Raw genomic sequence first — 23,516 nt, 5'->3', positions numbered from 1 at the left:
TTTCAAGAATAATTCATGTTTATTTGTGGTGGCAAGTGACAATATGGTACAACCTTTATCATTTTTTTCCAGAAACAAAAACAAAGGGCACAGCAACTGTAGTGAGCTGACAGCTATTTTGGCCTTTTGGGTGGGTCTAGCCATACTTGGGATCCCAGTGGTACATGACCCTCCACAGAAGGCTTGCCCCAGCCTGTGTACATAGCACACCATGTCTGTGGGCAGGCCCAGCACTTTCCGTCAGTGTCGTACTGTATGTGATGAACTGTGTTGGCCTCTGCATTTTTCTGCAGAAGAGGAGTAACTGCTCCGGGTACCTTGATGTTTGTACAGCCTAGAGGCCAACACTGTGGGCGTGTGACTCTTTATTGGGCGGGGGGAATAAAACAAAAAATACCAGTGTGGTGATGATGGTGTGTGTATATATATATAAAGTTATATGGGGGAATATTTCTAAATAAAAACTTTACAAAGGGTCCCGGACTTTGCTTGCACTTTGCACCCTAGAGCCTGAGGATGGGGACATTAAAGTGGAAAGCCTGGCAAGGCTTGGCTTCATTCCTCTTTGGAAGTGGGGTCCAGCTCCTACTCTCAGAACAAGTCTGTAGGGAGGAAGGAGGCTATCCTCTGGGGGTCAGCTGTTTTTTTTTCCTCCTGAAAGGCTTCACAGTGCTTCAGTACCCTGTCCTAGTGTTTGCAGTCTTTTGGATTAGCTTCCTCCTTCCCGTTCCCTGGTTGGGGTCATTGCTCATAGCGAGAGATTAGGGCAGATAAGTGACTGTTGCTGTCCTCAGGTTTCCTGATGACTCCTGATACCTGGCCTTTGTTTTTTCTTTTTAAGAGATTTATTTTTTATTTTATTTTATTTTATGTGTATGGGTGTTTTGCCTGTATGCAGTGCTCACAGTGGCCAGAAGAGGGCGTCTATCCCATGGAATTGGAGTTACAGACAGTTGCAAGCTGCCATGTAGGTGCTGAAGTTTCATGAATGGAATTTGAGACAGAGTTTGTGGGTCCTAGGAAGGCCATTGCACATGGATGGTTGACCCCTTGGGAATTTGCAGGTGGGCACCTCAGAGTGTAGCTTCTGTTTTCTCTTTAGTAGGCATTTGCTAAGCACCTGCTCTGGGCAGATACTGTCCTGTTGGCAAGGGTTCAGCACTGACCAAAACAAACATGGATGTTATCCACTGAAGCTTACGTTCTAGAAGGGAGAGGGTAAATGCACAAACACACACAACTAGAGTTAAACATAAAATGATTAGTATTAACCCACAGTGAGTTTCAGGCCATCCCGGTCTACATGAGACAGTCTCAAAAACCAAGACCAAAAGGAGTGGTAAGGAACAAAAGGGGACAGTTTAACAGGGATAGTTCAGGGAAGGCCCTAGGATGCCATCTTTTCCATTCAGGGTCAGAGAGTTCCTGGTTTCAGGAGCAGCATTGTCCTAGGGACAAGATTGGGTCTGTCTACTTGGTTTATGGGCTAAGAGGCTCTGATAAGTCTTTTACTTTCTTCCTCTGTGGACTTCAGTACTCACCCCCCGCTCTCCAAATCTAGAGATGTGGACACTAGCTTAGATGGCCTCCACCAGGGAATTCAATGGTCTCACAGTTAATTCCTATCCTGCCTGTCTCTGGTCTCAGCAGCACTTGCCGTCTTGGCTTCTATCCATCTCCTAGAGGGAGCGGGTAGGATTCAGCCGGAGTGTCAAGATCTGACCCAGCCTGTTGGGAACTCCTCAGATATGCCTCTCCCTGGCCCAGGGCAAGGAGTATGATTTGGCCTTGAGGTGGGGAGAAAAAATAGATCCTAGGCTCACAGCCTGGAGTGGCAGGATGAAGGGACTGCCATGAAAGGAGAGAAAGAAAGAGGGTAGGGAATGAAGAATAGCATTTGGGGTGGAGGAGTAGCCAGCCGTGTTCGGTACAACTGAGGACTCATGCAAAGACAGGTTGAGCTAATTGGTTTTAGCATGGATGGCTGATGGCTGGGGGAGAGCAGCAGCGGAGAGGAGGAGAGGCAGCAGTCTGAGGGTCCTGGGATAACCCTCCCCATCCTAGAAGGACTTTCCTCGGGAGAAACAAGCCTTTCCATGTAATGGGGGCAGAGAGGACCCAAGGACTCTGGCCACCAAGAGAAAAAACAGGCTCCTGGAAGTCATCTGTGGAGACAGAGACCCAGAGAGAAAATGTCTTTCTAAGCCTTGTATTCCATAGTGACAAGTAGGCAGGCCCAGGCCTCCTGTCCCCGAGACAGTGTTGTTCCTGAAGCCCAGAATCCCTGACTCCACAAAAAAAGAAAAGTACCCCGAGGCCTTGCCCGAAATATTTTTTTATCTGTTCCCTTTTATTTCTTACCACTCCTTTTTGTTGTTAATATTGTTGCATTTTTGTTTGTTCATTTGTTTTTCTGGGATAGGATCTCCTGTAGCCCAGGCTGGCCTCAAACTCACTAAGTAGCTGAGGATGACCTTGAACTTCTGATCTTCCTGACCTTATCTGGAATGCTGAGTTTATAGGAGTGCACTACCATACCAGGTATATTCAGTGACAAAAGCTAAACCTCAGGGCTTTGTGCACACCAGGCAAACACTCTACCAATTAGACCACATCCCCACCCCATCCACGCCTCACTCTTTTGCTCCTATTGTACTATTCCTGTTCTAGACTATTTTATTGTTGTTGTTGTTTTTAAGATTTATTTATTATGTATACAGTGTTCTGCCTGAACATGTTGTGTTCAGGCCAGAAGATGGTTGTGAGCCACCATGTGGTTGCAGGGAATTGAACTCAGGACCTCTGTAAGAACAGCCAGTGCTCTTAACCGCTGAGCCATCTCACCCAGTCCTCTTTTATTGTTTTGTGACATGCCAGTTTTTTACTTTTGGTTTATTTTTCACAGATATTATTATCATCCTCTTTACCCAATCTCCTTTTATTTGGTTGAATTGTCTTTGAAGTCTGGGAAACTTTCCTGACTCCATGGGGTTGGGTGCCTCCTTTTCATCCCCCTGGGGCTCCCTGTGTGCTGGCCCTTCCCACCCTAACATTCCCCCATTCATTTGCTTCTGGACTAAGACACAAGTTCCCCAGAGCTGGAATCAGGCCGGAAAAGCCTTCTGCCCTCAGTACCTTAAGTTACAAAGATTCAGGTTCCTTTCCTACTGACAGATACACAGGACTTCTGTGCAGTTTGTTCCACGGGCTTTAACTTCATTATAAGCAGACCTTTCTTTAAGAAAACTCGGTCCCACCACCAGGATTAACACAGGAAAGAGACAATGGGGGCAGTTGTCCATACTCCAAAAGGATTCTCCACTTTACAAAATGACTTGCAGGCTCTTCTTTTCTCTCTGGGCCTCATTGCTGACAGTGATAAGAAAATGAGAGTGGGGGAGTCTTTCCTGTATAGATTCCCTGCCTAGTGCTTCCTGGGTTGGTTAGGAGAAGGTGGGTGGCTCAGTCCTGGCATGGCCAGAGGGGTAGCTCTGCTCTGGGAGGGCAATGGTGTTAAGTTCTTTCTCACTGAAGGGGCAGGGACAGGGGCATGCACTGTCTGGAACAGGCTAGTTTTCAACATAGACCTAAAAGGCTGGTATTGCAGAGTAAAGATCAGGGGTGGGGGGCTGTGTATCCAGTCCATTCCCAGCTGTCTGGCCTCCTCGTATCAGCCCCTACTTGCTTCTCTTTCTATAGAACAAGTATGTGTTCTCCAGAAGCCATCACTGTGTCATCACCCCACTGCCCGGGCACCGGGCATGCTCAATAATAGAACTCAATTGCCATGAGTCTGAGTAAGGGAAGGTATGGATACCTGGATCAAATAGGGGAGGACACGAAGCCCACAGTTTGAAGGGCATTGAGAAAGGTGAACTAGATGTAAATTCAGGGCTATCCCCAGAACTACTGCTCCAGATCCCTTAGGAAAGTCAGGAAAGTGAAAAGATGGCCAGTAGGCAGCTGGAGTTCTTAGAGGACCTGGCTGTGCTCTCCCTATGGGCAAGATGGTTACAGATTTAGGATCAGGACTTTTGATTCAATGCACAATCTGTGTGGAGGTAGTAAGGAGCTTGCTGGTTGGAGGACAGGCTCAGTGGATGACTGTGGGGACAGTGAGGAAGGAAAGTTGACGTGGCACAGTTCATGATGGGAGGAACCAGGGCCTGGCTGCAAAGGAGAGCTTGGCATGGGGTCAGGACCACTCAGGCTGTTTGAGACCTGCTACCACTACTGGTATATCTGGGTGTTCTGACTTGTGACTTTGGGTGAGTTGCTTTATCACTTTGAGGTTGGTTTCCTTATCTGTTAAACGGGGATGTTAGCACTCATCTTCAAGGACTGTCACGGGACTTCAAAATAATATATGCAAAGTGTTTTATATAAAAAGATTATATAGGGAGATTTATAGAAAGCATTGTTTTTCCTGTAGTTGGGACCAGGATGGGGATGTCCTAACAGAAGAGATGAGGGAATGGGTAATAATCACCCGGCAACAGCAGGACTTTCTGTGGGCCTGTCCCTTGCCAGGTAAGGCTGGGTAGCCAGCAAGGACCACTTACTTCAGTTCATGGGCTGAGTGGAAGTGAGTGTAAGGAAGAACCCTCAAGACAAGTGCTATGGGAGGGGCTTAGTGGTATGTGCAGCCTAGCTCTGACAATAGGGACCCTGAGCAAGTGTGTGCTGAACTAAAGGGTCCTGAGGGAAGGTTGGGAGGTATCTGGGAGGAGGTTCCACTTTCTGTCCTGAGAATTATCTATTTCTCTTCGAGGTATAACTGGTCCAGCTGGTCCAGGCATGCTGGCTTCTTCCTGGGTCCCATACTCTTGCCCAGGCTACCTAGGGTGAGGAACACTCCAGGAGTTACCCAAATCACTGTGATGTGCCTTCCAGCCCCTCCATACTCTTTCCTCACTGGCTTGGTCTGAGCTCTGCCCCTCCCCAGCTCCTGGGCTTTTCTCTCCACACAATAACAGGATGTGATCAGTTCGAAGAGAGGAAGTGGGGGAGGACTGCTGTGCAGATAGCAGGGAAGGAGAGGGGGTTCTGACACTCCCCTCTCGAGTTAGTCCTCCCCTGCTCTGACAACCAGCTTCTGCAGATCCTTTTCCCCTAAACCCTACCCTAGGCTTCTATCTGAGACCAGTAGGGATGAACTTGGGTCTTCAGGCCCATGCCAGCGAGAAGCTGTTTGCCTATGGAGAGGCATGCCTTGACCACACCTTCTGCAAGGCCTGCCTTCTGGAGAGGCTTGCTGGCCACGCTCTAGATGCCGGGTTATTTTCTGCCCTGTAGCTGCTGGAGTCTAAGGGTAGGCAGGTGGGTCACTCAGTCCCATGAGGCTGGGTGTCTCAGCTGGTCTTAAGTATATGCTGGAATCCTGAAGAAGGCCCCAATGCCAGCCAAGGAATGGATGTGCTGGCAAGGTAAGGGCAAGCAAGCAAAGGAAGCTTTTTTTCATTGTCCTTTATAGGTTTCCAGCAGAAGGTGTGGCCCAGATTAAGGGTGTGTCTTTTCTCCTCAGCATTTGGATCAAGAGTCTGTATCTTCCAGCCTTGAGAATCAGATCAAAGGCATGTTGTCTTCTTGCCTAAAGTGATCCAGATCACAGGTTTGCCCTCCCTTTCTGGATTGTAGTTCATTACAAATATAGTCAAGCTGACAACCAAGAATAGCCATCTCAGCGAGGGACATGGAGCAGGAGCTGGGCTGAGCTGGAACTCAATACTAGGTCCAGTGAGTCACCGTCTCCTCAGGCCAGGGGGTCCTTAGAACTTCCAAAACCGATAGAAAACTTTTAGATTGGCCCTGTCCAACAAAATAGCTATTAAACACACATATAGTGTTATCACACACACACACACACACACACACACACACACACACCCCTAAATACATGAAGACAACCCACTCAGTCCATTTAGGGTTACTTGTATGTGTGTTTCAAGGGCTGACCGTTTGGCGTTGGAAACCAGTTGGTGTGTTAATTCCTGGGGAAGACTGTTTCTCCTGCTGGCAGCATTCTTTAATTGCCCTTTAGTTATTTGCCTAGGGTTGAGGCCTTTTAAGCTTTCCTTTGTCCATGTTAGTGGTGTGCTTGTTTAGGTCTTGCTAAGCAGCCGTGCTGCAGAGACTTCATGAATTCAGCTTTTCTGACACTTCTAGGAGACACAATCTCAGAGAAAACTTCCTGACCTCTTCAATCTTGCTGCCCCCTCTTCTGCAATGCTCCCTGAGACTCTGGTGCAGGAATTGTATTGTAGATGCTATTGGGGCTGGGCTCCACAACTCTGCATTTTGATCGGTTATGGTTTTCTGTAGTGGTCTCTGTCTGTTGCAAAGAGAAATTTCCTTGATGAGGGGTGAGAACTACACTTATCTGTGGGTAAAAGGATAAATATTTACAGTGTAGTTAGGGGTTATTTGGTTCAGTAAAGTGGCGGGCGTAGGTTCTCCTCCAAGATCTGAGACTTCACTGGCCCTGAATAGTTGGCCATGTGTCAGGCATGGTTTCTCTTTTGTTAAGCAGGCCTTAGTTCCAATTAGGGTATGGTTGGCTCCTGACAAGGTCTGAGTGTCATTAGTACACCCTCAGGGTTACTGTGCCATGCTGGTTGCTAGGTAGGACCAAGCTGGTCTTTCTTTATTCTAACATACTTCGGGCACTGTCTATTCAAAATCTATTCTGTAGACAAATCTGTCCCCCGTAGGACAGTAACAACAAAGTGCTGATGGGCAGAGTGAGCTGCCTGGGAAGAACAGGCTTTGGGAGAGTTCAGATGAGACCCCAGATCCCAAGGTTGGGGAACTCAAAAAGAGGACAGAAGTTCCTAAGGGTGTATGCCCTTTTAAGGACCTAGGACAGGGAAATGTGCTTCCATTGTACAGAGGTCAGAGAGGCCAAATGGTTCAGCGAGAAGCTGCTCAGAGCCAGTCTCTCATCCTGCAGCCAATCAACCCCAGGTGGTACTATGATTACTGTCCAGAGTCCTCTGAGGGGAAGTCAGAGGGTGGCCCTGTGTAATTGGGAGATATGTGTACAGGTTATTTCATGAGTTCCCTGATTTGGGGGAGGCCCCATGTGTCCTCATTCAATTTCCATTATGCAGATGGTAGTCTGACAATAATATCACCTACCCCTGCCCACCCCTTTGCCACCCACTGACACAGTCTGCCAAGACCCTTACCCTTCTGAGATCTACGGAGAACTATGGGACCAGGCTAGAAAACCTTTTCCCACCCAAAGCCTGTGACAACCTGGCCAGCTGAGCCCCAGCAGCTCAGGGCCCTCAGCCCATCCCAGTTCATGGTTCACCCAGCTGCAGCCTGGGACCTTCGGTGCTCCTGGGTCTCAGGCTCCGCAGGATCTCAGGGGGCTGGGCCTTCTGCCCTCTGGCTGTTCCCACACAGGCTAAGGGAGGCTTGTTTCTCAGAGCTCCCGCCCCTCTCTCCAGCAATCCCCTGGGCGCCAGGCTTTCAATGGGCTATCAGGCTTGCCCATCATTCTCAACCCCCACTCTGTTACCCCTGAATAGGTGGGATCCAGATAGCTACAGGCACTCCCATCCCCAAGCCCCCAGCCAATCTCTCGGAGGACCGTCTGGGACCTCGTAGCTCTGCCGTGTTACCTGCCTCACCACGCTGAGAACTGCCTGTACTTGCATGGCTGGCTCTAGCGGCCCGTTCTATTGTCTGCCACTGCCCTAAAGCTGCGGTCTCAGCTGGGCACTTAAACACTGAGCCTGCCTGGTTTGTGCTGCTGTGATTGTGCCCCGCGAGTCTAGACAGATGTAATAGTTACAATCTCTGGGTGTTTAGCTCCTGGAGACAGGTGTCTCCTTTCGGAGACTGTATGCTTCTCCCCATCTCTTGGCCTTGGCTGCCAGTTTGACAACGCAGATAGAGGTCCCGTGCAGGCAGGCAGCAGTCAGGACTAGGGAGTGGCTGCTTGCCTTGCTTATTTGGGTGGGTGGTGGGTGGTGGGTGGGGTGTTTCGGGTTGGCTGTAGGCCCTTCAGGGTCCACATCTGCCGGGTTGGGGCTGTGCCAAAGGCGCTGGCTTGTCCAGTTGCCTGGCTGCCCTTTGCTGAGCTGCAGGAAGCATGGAGCCTGCTGGCAGGCTCCACGATGCTAATGAGGGCAGTCCCAGTCCAGGGGGAGGGGAGCCTTTGTCCTGCTCTTGTCTTCGCTGGAGAGCCCATAGAGACAGACAAGGGGCCCTCCACAGACCCAAGTACACATGATTAGCCTGCCATCACTCACATTGAAGGCACTCAGAGCTCTGGAGTGTGGACAGAGATGGGAGAAGAAGAAGAGAAACAAACAAGTCCAGGGTGGTCCCTGCACTTTCCAGGCAGTGGCCTAGAGAAACATCTCAAGATCAATGTAGAGTAAACACTGGTCTATGCCCGCTCCTCAGTTTTACTTTCCTTTCCAGGCCACACCTTTGCTGTCAAGGTAATACCCTGTACCAGCAACGACGACCTCTGGCTCTGGTTAGAGAGTCTCTGGTGATGTGTCCCCATGCTTCTTTCTGAACTCCAGCGTCTCTTAAGCCATGCCCTTGGGTGATTGACAAATCCTGCCTCCTTTCCCTACTGTCACTGAGCTACTGCAGCTCAGATCTCCCGAGGCCCCACCCTGCACAGATTAGGGGTCGCACCTCATCTGAAAACTCTCACCAGCCTCCAGGGAGGGTGACAATAGACCAGTGCTTTAGGATATGTGACTGATGCAAAAGGGTGAATGGTTTGATTACCTCCTGAGCAGTGCTTTCAAACTTGGGTCCTTAGACACCCAAGATGTTGGCGAGAATTCTTATCAGAGAGAGAGAGAGAGAGAGAGAGAGAGAGAGAGAGAGAGAGAGAGAGAGAGAATATCTTACTATGTAGCGCTTAGGCTAGGCTCAAACTTGTGACTTCCTGCCTTGGCTTTCTAAGTACTGGGATCATAGGTGTGTGCTACTATGCCCAGCTACCATAACATAGCATTTTACATACTTTAAGTGTTGTATTTCTGTTTCATTGCTTTTTATGATAATTCTGTTTTTTATTTTATCTATTTAAGGCATTCATTTTAAAACACTACGGAGACCATACCACACTGCCCAAGAAGCTCATGTCATACAAAAGATTTAAAGTTCCTGCACAAAAGTATTCCCTTCGTTGGCTTTTCTCTAGCTCCATCTCCATTAGGGAAGGGTCTGATGTTTGTGCTCAGTACCTATGTCCCTCTCCTTGACTTGGCTAGAGGATAGGAGAGAGATAAGTACATTCTGTTACGATTGGAAGGGCCCAGGAAGGATTCACTGCTCCAATATCATCTTTGAGCTGCCACTTTTTGTTTGTTTGTTTTTTGGAGTCAGATTTTCTCTGTGTAGCTTTGGAGCCGCTCCTGGCACTCACTTTGTAGGCCAGGCTGGCCTCAAACTCACAGAGATCCGCCTACTTCTGCCTCCCAAGTGCTGGGATTAAAGGCATGCGCCACCACTGCCTGGCTAGCTGCCACTTTTAAAATGTGGTTTATATTGCCCAATATCTTCCAAATGCCAGGATGGAAAAAGAAAGTGAACAGGGCATTTTCCTAATTAAAAAAATGGGGAATACGAGATAAATTAAATAAATGGTAGATCCCAGAGGGATAAATTCCCAGGAGCAAAATGAACCTAGAAAAGGAAATGGACGGGTTTATAGGGCTGAATTTGAGATTTCAAAGGTCTGAACTGGAAATCCTCAGGGATTAAATGACCTTAGAGTCAAGACCCAAGGGAGATGAGAAGAAGGAAGCTATGGAGACTGGGAGAGAGTATCACAGGGAGGGCACAGATAGTGTAAAGCCCTGAGGTCCGAGTGAGCCTGCAGTGGCAGGAAACAGCAGAAGGCAGGTGTGGCCAGAGCAAGGGAAGAGGGAGCGGGAGACAGGTTAGAGAGACATCATGGAGAGAAACCAGGCCACCCTGATGGCTAGGGCTTTTGTGTTTTGAATAGGTCACAAATAAGGTTTAACTTGAATTTCTGTCTGCCATGCTGAGAGCAGACTGAATGGAGCATAAGCAGGAGTGAGGAGACCAGGCTATGGGAAGCCACGAGCTTACAACAGGGGACTTGGAGCAAGCCTGAAAAGGGAGGGGACAGGAGTCAGGGTGGATATGTTTAGAAAGAGCCAAGATGCTTTACGGCAGCTTGATGTGGAGTGTGTTGAAGAGAGAAATCGAAGGCAACTGCAGGGATGTGGGAATGCCAAACATTCAGGGAAACCCATGGAAGGGATAAAGTTCGATGGTTTGAGTTCACGAGCTCATTCTGGGCATCTTACTTTTTCTGTTGAGATAGGTCTCACCATGTAGCTCACTATGTAGCCCAGGCTGGCCTCGAACTCACAGAGACTCACTGAGATTAAAGGCTCACACCACCAGGTGACATCTTCCTTTCCAAGAAGCCAGTTGGGAGAGTGGTCCAGGCTTGGAGGCATCACTTCTAGGTGGAATATGACATGCTGGGACAAGCATGGTCATCGGCAGCCAGCATACCTGCCAGCTCCTACTGGCACCAGTCAGGTGATTTTCATCAATCCCCCCTCAGTTTCTCTACAAACTCAAGGAGAAGCAGCTAGTAACATCCCCACTGTACAGACGGATAAACACACTAACATGTAAAGGGCTCGCCGAAGCCACATCACCCGAGAAAAGCAAAGCTGTGGTTTCAGCTCACAATCACATTTCAGAACTTAAGTCCCAAATATTTGTTTTTGGTCTTTTGAGACAGGGTTTCTCTGTGTAACAGCCCTGGCTGTCCTGGAGCTCACTCTGTAGACCAGGCTGGCCTCCAACTCAGAGACTCACCTGCCTCTGCCTCTGGCACGCTGGGATTAAAGGTGTGCCTTGTCACCACCCAGCCATTTATTTTTATTTTATGTGCTTGAGTGTACCTGTACATCTGTATGTGGAACACATGGCAGTGCCTGTGGAGGTGAGAAGAAGGTGTTGGATCCCCTGGTACAGGAGTTACAAGATGGCTGTGAGCAGCCACGTGTGCTGGGAATTGAACCTAGATCCTCTTAAAGAGCAACCAGTGCTCTAATCCTCCGAGCCATCTCTCCAGGCCCTCTATAGACCTTCAACACTATTGTAATGTCATCTGCAAGCTTTATGGGCCCCCTTCCTTCCTGCCTCTTTGGCTTCCTTCCCTCACTCCCTCCTTTGTTTTTGTTTTCAAGACACTCATCCTCAGCTTCCTAGTATCTTTAAAAGATTCAAACCATCCCGAAAGCTAATACTCAGAATCTTTGACAATTTTCTTAATATAATATGTATATACACATATGCATATATGTTGTATGTGTGAGACAGAGGGAGATAGGAAAAATAGGCATAAAGAGGGAGGGGCCAGAGACAAGATGCATATTTTTCATAGGCGTGCTCCCAGAGATCTACTTCATCCAAACAGGTCACATCCCTTTCTGCCTTCTCCTAAAATGTCACTGTGACTTCATGGAAGGATCAATCAATCCGATGATTAGCCGAGATCTCAGGATCCAACTAATGTCTCCTGTCCAACTGTGTCTCCCCACAGTCCACTAACTGGTACCACAGGAGATGCTTCACAGTCAAACCTCAGCTCCATTGGACTTGGTATGCTTGTTTCCTGGCTGACCCTGTACAGCATCAACTCCACAAGTTAGAGAAAATGTTATACTCATTGTGGTGAACGGTGCCATGGGAGACGAGCTTTTGTTGAATGAATTTGTTCCATTTCCTGTTTTCTTTTCCTGATCTTCCAGATTAGAGGGTACACAGTGCCCACATGCCTGCTTTGAGACATTTAGTAAGACTGAAACTTTTAATAGAAGATTAATTTTAGCCAGGCAGTGGTGGCACATGCCTTTAATACCAGCACTTGGGAGGCAGAGGCAGGCAGATCTCTGTGAGTTCGAGGCCAGCCTGGTCTACAAAGGGAGTTCCAGGACAGCCAAGGCTGTTACACAGAGTAACCCTGTCTTGAAAAACCAAAAAAAAATTAATTTCAGTATTGTACATGTGTGGATACCGTGCCTGTGAGTGCAGGTGACTGCAGAGACTAAAAGAGGGTGTCAGATCTCCTGGAGCTAGAGTGACAGGTGGTTGGCAGCCACCTAATGTATGCATTTGTAACCACTGAGCAATCTTTCCAGTTGCCACCTCTTTTTTGGACATAAGGTCTCATTCTAGTTCATACAGACATAGAATTCACTATGTACCCTAAACTGCCTCAGTCTCCTATGTGCTGGACTATAGCATGTACTGCCTTGCCGATTTGGCATGATGTAATTTCATAGCTGTACATAATAAGCTCTGTCTTGCTCACTGTGGTATTTCCAGTCCCCAAGTAAACAGCAAACATGTAGTGAATGAATAAATGAAAGCATCCTGGGGTGAAATTGGCCAAAAGTGAGCAAGAAGTCAGGGCTGGGGAGAGGGGCTGAGCCCTGGGCTATACAGAGAACTGCCTGGAATTAGTCCTATCTCTCCTAATTGACTGTGTAGCATTCACTTAGAACCTTATAGGCCATCATTCAGGGTGAGCCTGTAGGCCAGAAGAGGCTAATTCTAGAAGCTTGTGGCTCAGGTTGGTTCACCGCTGGCCTCGAGCCCTGATGGGCAGCAGAACTGAACAGAAGCCACTGGGAAAGATTTGGCCCTGAGCCTTTGGCTGGCAGGAGGATCCCTTCCTGACCCCTCCTTACTTTCTTGGCTGGGTGAGGAGGCAGCAGGAGGATTTGATTGATCTTCCCTTCTGGGGGGGTCTTACCATAAATCTCCCTGGCCCACTGGGGTCTCCTAGGACCCAGGAGCAACAGCCAGTGCATTCCTTGTCTGTATGGGTTCCAGGCTTGGTACCTTCTGCCTCTTTCAGTTCCTAGCTCTAGGGCTACCGGTGAGGCCAAGTACTTGTCTGCCCTGATCATAGTCCCTCTCTGAGTACCAGACAGCTTTTTTCCAGAGAGTCACCAGCCTTTCTGCAAGTCTGACCTTGAGATCACATGGCATGGCCTTGAGCAGGCCTGCCCCAGGGTCACCAAAGAGCCAGGATTCCTTAACTCTTATCTACCATGGACTCCTTGTGTAGTTCAGTGAAAGCTACAGCTTCTCTTTCTTCCTTCCTTCCTTCCTTCCTTCCTTCTTTTCTTTCTTTCTTTTTTCTTTCTTTTATAAATTATTTATAATATTATTTATAATATTATAAATATTATTGTTATTGTGTATGTGGTGTGTGTGTGTGTGTGTATGATGTGTCTTTTTGTAGGTAAACAAATCACAGTGCACATATGGAGGTCAAAGGCCAACTCTGTGGAGTTGGTTCTCTCCTGCTTTTACATGGGTTTCAGGCATGGAACTCAGGTCATCAGGTTTGCCCAGCAAGTTCAGCACCTAGAAGCCATCTTGCTGGCCCCCTGGTGGACTCTTTCTCAACAAAATGTTTTCAGAAAGCATATAATAAAATGTACATTACTGAACAGCAAGCAAATTGCATTGAAACACAGCTATTAAAATATTAAAATGTTGGTGATAAAGTAATGTAAGTGTATCTTTATAATGAACTTGACCACATTTGTGGAAGCTTCAGTGACTACTACGGATACCTAGTGATAAACATGAATACTATGCAAAGACCTGCAGCAGCTTGGATTGATAGGAAAGTATCAGAGGACCATGGTTTGTAGTCTCTATTCTGAATGGAAAACACTTGCAAATTTCACTTACAGATTAGTGAAAAAAGATGTAGTATCCCCTGCCCAAGTTCATGAGTGATAGGAAGGGAGTGCCAGCTGAGGGAGCTGAATTAGTAAATGCTCTGTGAGTGCAGAGAGGCTCCACATGCCCAACCAACCTGGAGCTCTCTACAGATACCCTTGTGGGTGACATGGTCTTTTGCCTTCCCTGGTACTCCTATAGGGATAGTTCGGTTCTCTCTCTAGAACATTCTGCCCTTAGGGTTGGACAACTCCAAGGGCTCTCACTTATCTAAAGAGATTCTGGGGACCCAGTCAGTGCCTGTGCCAGAGCTAGCAGCACAGAAAGACAAAGGGCCCACCTGGAGCTAGTCACTGTATCCATTCACTCACTCTCTGGCCTTCTACCCTCTGTCAGGCCAGACATTGTATATTCTGACATTTAATTTCATAAAATATCTGTGTATGTGTGCAGGCATTGTGCTCAATGCTGTTTGCCGTAGGTTAAAAAAGGAAAACAAAATATGTGTGTGTGTATGTGTGTGAGAGAGACAAATATCAGATATATAGATATCTGTCTTTGGAAGTTATAGGTATTAAATGCACAAACACATAAATCAAATGGCATCGGAGTTTGTGAAAATAGCTATGAATAGAGTAGAGAAGACTCAGGGGAAGGTAAGATGAAGGGATGTCAAAGAAATCTTCCTGGAGAAAGTGATCTTTAAAGCGAGACTTGGAAGGCCATTTTGCTAGGAGGGACTTGTAGAGAGTACTCTCCAGGCAGAGGGCCATGGTTGTGTGGAACAGGTTCGGGACAGGAGACCCTGGGCCAGGAGAGACTGAAGAGGAGGGCTGGCTGTCCTGCCCCTCAGGTACCTGGGCAGAAATTTGAACATTATTTTATGAACCTGGAGTAGCTCAAATGGGACAGTCCCCAGAAATTTTCAGGCTTACAGCAAAGATTAACAGGGAGGAATATTAAAAGAAAGAGTGAAGAGGACTTTTACCATTGTATGCTGAACATCCACCTTGAGGGTGGGGATGTAGCTCAGTTGAAGAGTGCTTGCTTAGCATGAACTTTAGGCCCTAGATTCGAGTCTTTGTTCCACAGGGGGAAAACAACAACAAACCCGGAAGAAATTAAACACCCTTCTTGAATGTGTCACTCGATTTTTTTCTCGGTCTGAGCTCTCTGCGTGCCTGGTGAATGGCTTGCCCCATCATATCTTTTTGTGCTGTCTGACAACGCCCCATCCCCCAGCATCAGCAGCAGGAAGCCTCCCTTGATGATTCAGTCGTCTTCTGTTACAACAGAGCTCGGGGTACAACATATGCCATGTCTCCATTACCACTGACTGGTTATATGCCAGTGTTCATTTCCCATTCCTGTAACCCATCTTTGAAACGGTGGGAGTCGGGGAGGCTTGAGAGAGAGAAGCTCTTAAATCTTCTGCTGTGAACTGTGGGACTGTACTCCAGCCTGGGATTGGAGCCACACAGTGCCACCTCCTGGCAGTAGGTAGAATGGCAGGCAAGATGTTGGAAGGCGGGAGGAAAGGAGCTCCGGAGAGGTGTGTGAAACCAGGCACTCTAGAGGATAAGTACACCCGTTCTAAACGGGTGGAAAGTTTGTTTAGGGGGCAGATGATTACAGATGAGAGCTGGGCAAGAAACAGGAGGGGGGACCCGCATGTAGGATGGAACAGCTGCCGTAAGGGCTTCTGAGAACAAACTTTGGGATTCAGCCAGACAACCATTGACCCTGTTACCTTGGGGACAGGGATGTTGTTCACAAGACTGGGGAGACAAGCCTTTCTCTGAGTGAGAACTTCCAGGGATCAGGGGCCTAGCCTTAAAGCCAAGTGTTCACCCATAGCCACCCCCCCTACACCCCCCCTCCCCGCTTTCCAGAACAACTTGTTTTTGCTTAAAGCCTGGGACTTTGACCTGGGAGCTCTTTCCTCCCCTTGGTCACCAGATGTCCTTCCTACTCATCCTGCCTACTGTGTTCTGGGAGTCTCTGCTTCCTGCTGGGGTTTTATGGAAGCTGGGGAGTGCTTGGGGAAAGAGACTGGATCTCCCATGCTGGGCAGAGGTGGGGTGTTCCCCGAGGGCATCCACAATAGGAGCCTGTCTGCACATCTCTCTTTGGATCTCTGCCCCTGGCTGCTGCTGGAGTATCTCACTGTTCTGGGATTTCGCTTTCCTGCTTCATCTTGCCTCCTCTTTCTTTGAAATACCTGTATGTGGGGCCTGTGTTTGATCCCTCAGTTCAACACACACACACACACACACACACACACACACACACACACACACACACACACGCACACGCGCGCGCGCACACACACACACCCCAGGGAAGCCATTGTGTCTGACCTTGAGGCACTGCCACCCACCCAGTTGCCCAAGTCAGAAACTTAGCCTGAGAGTCATCACTCCTTACCTCTCCAGGTAGTCCTGTGTCCAGAAACCACACCCTGGTTTCTCTACGTCCCAAGCACTGATCAAAGCCTCCTCTAATGCAGCCCAGTCAGTGGCTGCAGGTCTCCCACACAGCAGCAACCTGAAGTCGGCCTCTCCCATCTCTGATGACCTTTTCATTTCCTCAAATGGAGACTTGACCTTGGTCCCCTACCCCCTGCTTAGAACCAATGAGGAAGGCAGGGTGGATATTTGTTAAATTCTGTCACATTCCTTTCATTCCAGCCGGTGGTTCCCAGGCTGTTCATTAACGCCTGTTATGGCTGCTCCCAAAGATGCTCAGAGCAGGTTACACGTGATATCACTCAGCCCCATGAAGAGAATAACCTAGTGTTACAGTGTCACAGGCCCACTGCACATGCATGAAAGTAGGTGTACACATGCATACCCAGAGGAAGCAGGCTCAGGGCTCTCAGGCTGTCTCTGAACAGGTTTGTCATCTCTGGACCTCTCTTGGTCTGCCAGCACTTCCTTCCTTCTTCCTTTCCCTTTGATTTTTCATTTTTTTTTTCCCTTTGGACAGGAACTAGGACCTGTTGGCAATTGTGATTCAGGACAAGCAGGGCTGTGGAAGATCTCACAAGTACAGGCCCCATACCATCCACAGTGTCATTGTCAGTGTTCAATGCCATGGGCACCCATTCTTAGCCATCTTATTTCCAAACTCATCTTTTCTAAACCTGATCTTCTGGAACTTGAACTCAGCTTGTGTGGGGTGGAACCTGAATCACAGGCTCCATGTTCTGTACTCAAGGACAGAAGGACAGGTGACTGTGCCCTGGGGGCTTTCCAAAGGTACCTGAGTACCTACCTGCCTGGAGTCAAGACAACATGAGCCCTGTTATCTGAGGGTCCACTGGGAAGGGCTGTTTGCAATGTCCTTTTAAGAACCCATGAAAGCAACAGGGACTGTCAAGAAATTCTCCACCCCCTTTCTTAGGACAGGGGTTTAGTCTTCTCTAGGATCTCAACTCCCATATTCTGGGGTGGCTGGCGCAAGGAGCCCCACCATGACCTTCAGTCTCAGACTTCAGTAGGTACTTGGGTTGTTCTTGGTGTCTGGGAGGTGAGGTGGATGCCATGTGTTCTGTGTAATGGGAGGTATCTTCTGTGGGGCCTGGCTCTGTGGTGTCACGGCTATTTGGAATCATCCTTCTTTTGTTCTGCTCAAGCTCCTCTGATGAACGGAGGTGGATCTGAAGGCAGGCATTGAGGCTTCTGAACAATTCAAATCCTGTCTGGGGCCTGCCAGGTTGCCAGAGACCAGAAATGTGGAACTGGGCTGTAACAAAGGTGTAGGGAACCACTGGATTGGTCAGGTCTGGGGACTGTGGAGTGAGGTTGTATCTCAGGGGTGGGGACCCAAGGTCTGGTTTGGTGGGGCAGAAACAGGTGAGTGGAGGGCAGAATGTAGGACAGCTCTGGGGATAGTGGGAAGGTGAGCCTTCCCTGAGTTTGGTCACAGCCCTGTTCCTCTGGCTCCTTGAGCCAGCCAGCAGTGTCTTAATCTCCCTGTCCGTCCTCCAAGAAGCCCCACCCACTGGGCCCATTCAGGGCAGGACTGAAAATGTGTCACACCTTTGAAGGAAGCCCAGCCCCACTGCCAGGAAAGGTGAGCTCAGAGGGAGACGTCTGAGGTGGGTCTCGGGGGAGACTGGGACTTCCCCTTACTTCCTTGATTCACTGGTTTATCTCCTTAACTAGCTTTTGAAGGGGTACCTTAAATGCCAATTTGTTGGGCTGGGCACCAGCCAGGCCTGGCAGCTCATTTCCATGAGGAAGGGCAGTTTCTCTTCACCAGTCTGCCAGCCCTTCCTCCCCGCCCTCTCTCCCTTTCTGTCTAACCCAATCGTGTTTCTCCTTCAGGGCCAGACTGCTCCCCAGCCGATCTCAGACAAACACCCCAGACCTCCAGCAGCTCCAGGAGTCCAAACACCAGCAGTGGACCAAGGCCCTACAGTTGCCTGCAGCCATGTTGGCCCTCAGCTTGCTCATACTGGGTCTGCTCTCCTCAGTGGCACCTGCCAGCTGTCAACAAGGTAGCACATGACAGGAGCACCTGGGTTGCAGGGAGGAGAGGGCTGGTGACCTGGGTATGATGGGGTGGCGACCTGTGATATCGTGTTTTGGAGGGGGTGCAGGTACTGGGCCAGCCACACTCCTCTGACTTAGGCTGTGTGGTTTGTTTTCCTCCAGTGAGATGTGGGACAGCAGGGGACATGTTGGCTCTGGGGTTTAAGGGAGGGACAGGAGTTGATTAAGGGAGGGACAGGAGTTGAGATCCAAACCTCATGATAGGAATTGCCCTAGAGATGACTGGGTACTGAGGGCAGGGGCTGAGAACTTGAGGCTGGGAGTGGTCCCAAGGAGCCCTCAAATGCTTCCTATGGGCAGGATGGGTGGTGGTGGTATAGGAGCTGTCTTAAGTCCTTGGCTTAAGTCCTGTCTAAGTCCTTTGTTTTAGACAGGGTCTCTCTATCTATCCTGAACTATTCTGGAACTCATAATGTAGACAAGGCTGGTCTTGAACTCACAGAGATAGCCTGCCTCTGTCTCCTGGATGACCTAAGTCCTCTTTTTTTCACTTTTTCCAGACTAGTGTACTCTTTGCCAAGCTCTTCCTGTTGTGCTGTGTGATCTTGAGGAAATTACTGCCCCACTCTGAGATTTAGTTTTTTCATTAATTCTCAGTAAACCTCACCCTGCTCACCTGTCAGGGCTGCTGCCATGTTAGAGGTTTGGATGGGCTCTGTACCCAGTAGTCTGGTGTGGGGGGGGGCTGGCAAAGATGCTCATGTATATTTGCTTCACCTCTGAGTCCCATGTCTTGGAGGCTGTCTGAGAAACTGAAGTACCATAGAGATCTAGTAACTTACATGTTTTTTTTTTTTTTTTTCTGCCTTTGACTCTGCCACTTGCTCCCTGGAGCCACAAGAGGAGAAGCAGAGGACTGTGATCCCTGGTGTTTTGTGAGGAGTTAGCTGTAAGAGCCACAGGAGAAGGAAATGGGGAAGGGGCCTCCCAGGGTTGTTCCCAATGCCTGAGCATCTTTGGCCAGAAAAAGTGATGGGCCTGAGCCAGTGTTTCTTGGCCAGGGTCCGGAGGGATGTACCCAAAACAATGGCCCTTTCTGGGCAATCATACTGTGCATCTTCTGCTACCTGGGTTGCTGAGGGCTGCCATGGCTACAAGCCAGAGAGTTCCAGGATTCTCCCTTTTCCCAGCACCTGCCAACCTCAGAGACTGTACTAAGTGTAGGCAAGTCTTCACTGCAGCAGAAGAGCATCAAGGTGGACTCAAAGAAGAGCTTGGCATGGGAATGAAGCAAGCAGAGGTCTTTTGATGCCCAGCTTCTCATAACGTAGGATATGAGAATGTCATACAGGTGTCTTGTCTGAAGGCAGGACCCCTCCCAAGCTTTCTGCTCTTTGCTCCTGAGGCTGTTAGATGCTGGGTACTTGTCTTTGGAGAGTGAGGTCCTCCTTTTAATGGGGAGAATGGTTTTCCTTGGGGCCATTAGTGGCCTGGGGCAGAGGCTTCTGAGAAGTTTTAAGGGTTGGGTTTGACATCAAGAGTGAAAAAGTAGAAAGGGTACATGGCTAGACCTTAACCTAGTCTCTGGCCTTTGTGTCTTGGCCACCCTGATGGAGAGGATGAAGGGTCTCCAATCTGGAACCCATTCTCCCCTGCCATCTTCCTCTTTTATGGCCCTGCACCCCAGCTGAGCCCAGCACTGGGCAGCCTGGGGCAGACCTCACCCCTCCTAATCTTCCTGGAAAAGCTTTATACTCAAGAACTGGATCTTCCAGCTGCCAACCTTAGCCTGGCAGCTCTGGGCCAGTAGGGGAAGAGGAGGGGCCACTCCCAGCTGACAGGGCCTAGGCCAGTCATTGGGGCTGCCCTTTGGTCTCTGTTCTCGGACTTCCTAGGGGGCCCTGCATGTGACTGTAGGGGCTGTGTGCAGGAAGGGGGCTCTGGGAGCCTCGACCTCAGAGCAAACCTTTAGGCATGTTCCCTATTTGGTTGCCCAGGTTTTCTTCAGAGGTTAGTAGGCTCTAAGCCCCCATCCTTCCCTTGTACCTAGGAGAGCAGACAGGCCTTACTTATGTCCACTCTGGCCACTCAGATGGCGCCCTTGTTGGCCTTTGTCACAGTCCCCAGACTGTCCTGTGCCTGCAAATCCTCTTCCTTTTCCAGGTCTGGGAAACCTTCAACCCTGGATGCAGGGCCTTATTGCTGTAGCCGTGTTCCTGGTCCTTGTTGCAATTGCCTTCGCTGTCAACCACTTCTGGTGCCAGGATAAGCCGTGAGTGCTGTGTGAAGGCCTGGGGTTGGGCAGCGCCCAGTGGTCAGGGTGGCACTAGAACTGTTGTTTTTACTGTAGTAGGGGGTGACCTGACAAGCTCTGGTTAAAGTCTTGTCACTGTGAGGATGGAAAACTGGTCCTCAAATTCCCAGGAAGAGTTAGTGACAGAACCAGCTCTGAGCATTTATGGCTCCCAGGTCTACGGTCTGTTGGTCTCATGGCTCTCTCATTCACCCACTCACACCCTACCCTGCACGAACTCGGAAGAAATGTCTTCTCTCCTTAGTGTCTCAGTTTAGTTTTTTCCATCCATGGAATTTGGATGGGAGCCTGGCCTTCCTCCTGAAACAGAAGGCCCCGTCCTTTTGGGAGATCAGCTACACATGATGCAAAGAGCCTTATAGGCACACAGACTGAATAAGCAATTCAAGTCAAATCAGATGAAGTACAGAGTGCAGGACACAGTCTGAGATGGCTTAGGGGTTGGGAGGCCGTTGGTTAGCAAGGTTTCAACGATGGCACATTCGCTTCAAAACCTGACATACAAGGAGTCAGTCAGAGGATGGGGTGGCATGGGAAAAGCACAGTTGAGTCTCAAGTTTGGGGTCAGGCATTGGCACCTGGCATGAATGCATGGAGATCAAGAGCCCCCTGGGTAAAGCTATATCTGCCTTAGCGAATCTCTCCCAGGTCTCACCAAGGTGGCCTGGCAGCCAGGGATCCAGCAGCAGCCCTGCCCATCCTTCGGAGTATGTACAAAGAGTTCAGGGGTGGAGAAGGACGGAGAGTTCCAGTGTGAGGCTGATGAGGTCAGCAGGACCTGGCAGCACCAATGACCTAGACTAGGGATTTATGTCTGTGCATTGGGAATCAGTGGATAAGATGACCTTAACAGAGTCCCTCTGGCTGTTCTGCGCAGGCGCATAGCGTGTGAGTCTGCAGGTTTAAAGACACACGAGGAGGCTGAATATGAGGCTGGATAGTCTGGACCTGGAGGGGACAGAGGCAATTCAGAAGGGGATGGATGGATCTAAGAGCTGTTTGGGAGGGAATCTGGGAGTTGATGGAGGGAGACAGAAGGGGGCACTAGAGAGGGAAGTAAGGGAATGACTCGAGAAGACTCTCTGAGGCAAAGGACACTAGGAACAACCTGAGTTGATTTGGGTGGGACATGTCTGGTGCCATGTGCCTGTGGGATGTCTGAGGATAGCTAAGCATTTTTTTTTTTAGATTTTATTTATTTATTATAAATAAATAGTCTTGTGCAGTCTTGTGCCTGCATGCTAGCAGAGGGCACCAGATCTCATTCAAGGTGGCTGTGAGCCACCATGTGGTTGCTGGGAATTGAATTCAGGACCTCTGGAAGAACAGTCAGTGCTCGTAACCGCTGAGCTCTCTCTCTAGCCCCTAGCTAAGCATGTTGAAGGGACCCTCACAAAATCAGTTTGAGGGGTGGAAGGTGGGAGCTTTCTGCCAGAAATGCTATCTGTGCCTTCTATGACCACTAACCACATCTCCTAAGTTGGGCTGTACTGATGGGCCTATGACAGGGCTGAGAGTGTGTGTCTGGAGGCAGTGGTAAGAGACCTGGGACTTAGGACAAGTGTCTTCCAGCTGCCTGTGTTCCCCACTTTCCTCATGGATCAGGCAGGAGGATATGGGGTTAGAGGAGGAGGAGGAGGTGGAGGAGGAGGAGGAGAAGACTGGAATCTGGGGTCTGCAGGACCCAGAGGAAAGCTGGGGTGCTTTCTGTATTGGACCTGGATGGGGTAGAGTGGGCAATCATTGATGAGCTGCTGATTTCCAGGGAGCCTGGGTAGAGTGGGCAATCATTGATGAGCTGCTGATTTCCAGGGAGCCTGGGAGCATGGTCATGATTGTTGGAAACAAAACAGATGGGGTCCTGGCAGGAATGGATGGCAGATACTCCTCGATGGCAGCTGGCTTTAGGTGAGATGCTACTGGGGGAGCTGGGGAAGGTGTGTGAAGCCAAGAGGAAGGGTTGGTGAGGTGAAGAGGGTTCTGTGGGGGTACAGTGTCCCGTAGGAAGACAAGGGTTTAATTTAGGGAGAAGGCTCAGACAAGGGTAGAGTCTTTGTAGGATAATGGGTGTCATGGGGAGAAGGGGTTCAGTGGGGAAACGGAACCAGTGAAAGGGTGGCTGAGTGGGGGTACTCTGTGGAAGGGAGTTCTTGGGAGGCTCAGTGGGGAAATCTAGTAGAGGAACATGGGACTTGGGTGGGGGATGTTTCTGAGGAGCCGCCAGTGCAGGCACACAGGTCCAGATATGTTCAGGGGAGGTGCTCTCCTCTCTTGACTCTGGGAAGCAGATGCTAATTCTGGGGAGAAGGCCTGATACAGAATGATGAAGAGGGAAAGAAATAGGGGGAAGGGAAGCCAATGACCTTGTAAAACCTACCTCCTTTTCCAGGTCCACTGAGCACAAGAATGCCTTCGAGAATGTTTTGGAGGAAGAGGGCAGGGTCCGCAGCACACCCATGTGACAAGCTCATCCATGGCCCCAGTCCCCAGGCTAGAGGGCACATAGAGTTGATGCCTACCACATCAGCCAGTCACTACTCTGCAGGAATCTACTGAAGCAAGCTGACCCTCTCTGCTCTCTTGAATCACAGCCATCTCAGGCTAGGACTCAGACTGAGCTGAGCATAGGATATGCTGTGGCCCTGGGGTCTTTTATCCATTTCTGAGGAGCCTTGAAAAGAGATGCCCAACTCAGCCCCTCCCCTTTCATCTTCCTCCTCCTGCAACCATGGAAGTGACCCTTATTTCTGTGAAATAAAGACTTTTTTATACTTCTGGGGCAAAGGCTCAGACCCAACTTCCAGGCTCCATGTAAGGCCTGGCTTGTTTCTTCTCAGTCATGTTAACTGCTTTCGAGGATCCATTGCCACTGGATTTACAGATTACCCAGGAAGCCCTGAACCCATAGGGTGGCTAGGGACTGAGAGTGCCAGTTGGAGAGGCTGAGGTTGTGAGAGGATCAGAGAGAGAGAGAT

General features: G+C 49.4%; 1 protein-coding gene across 1 annotated transcript; it reads left to right on the top strand.

Moving 5' to 3' along the window:
* The first annotated feature begins 17,917 nt into the window (after positions 1–17,917).
* Positions 17,918–23,276, top strand: Pdzk1ip1 (PDZK1 interacting protein 1). The gene is given in 5 exon segments (XM_035438661.1): positions 17,918–18,119; positions 18,122–18,232; positions 20,391–20,499; positions 22,354–22,449; positions 22,931–23,276. Coding segments are annotated over 5 exon segments (591 nt in total). The 3' UTR covers positions 23,004–23,276.
* Positions 23,277–23,516: the final 240 nt, after the last annotated feature.

The sequence above is a fragment of the Cricetulus griseus genome, chromosome 2 (genome assembly GCF_003668045.3).
Source record: "Cricetulus griseus strain 17A/GY chromosome 2, alternate assembly CriGri-PICRH-1.0, whole genome shotgun sequence".
Classification (NCBI taxonomy): Eukaryota; Metazoa; Chordata; class Mammalia; order Rodentia; family Cricetidae; genus Cricetulus; species Cricetulus griseus.
Note: the sequence above shows the minus strand (reverse complement) of the source record. Positions and strands in the feature narration are given on the sequence as shown.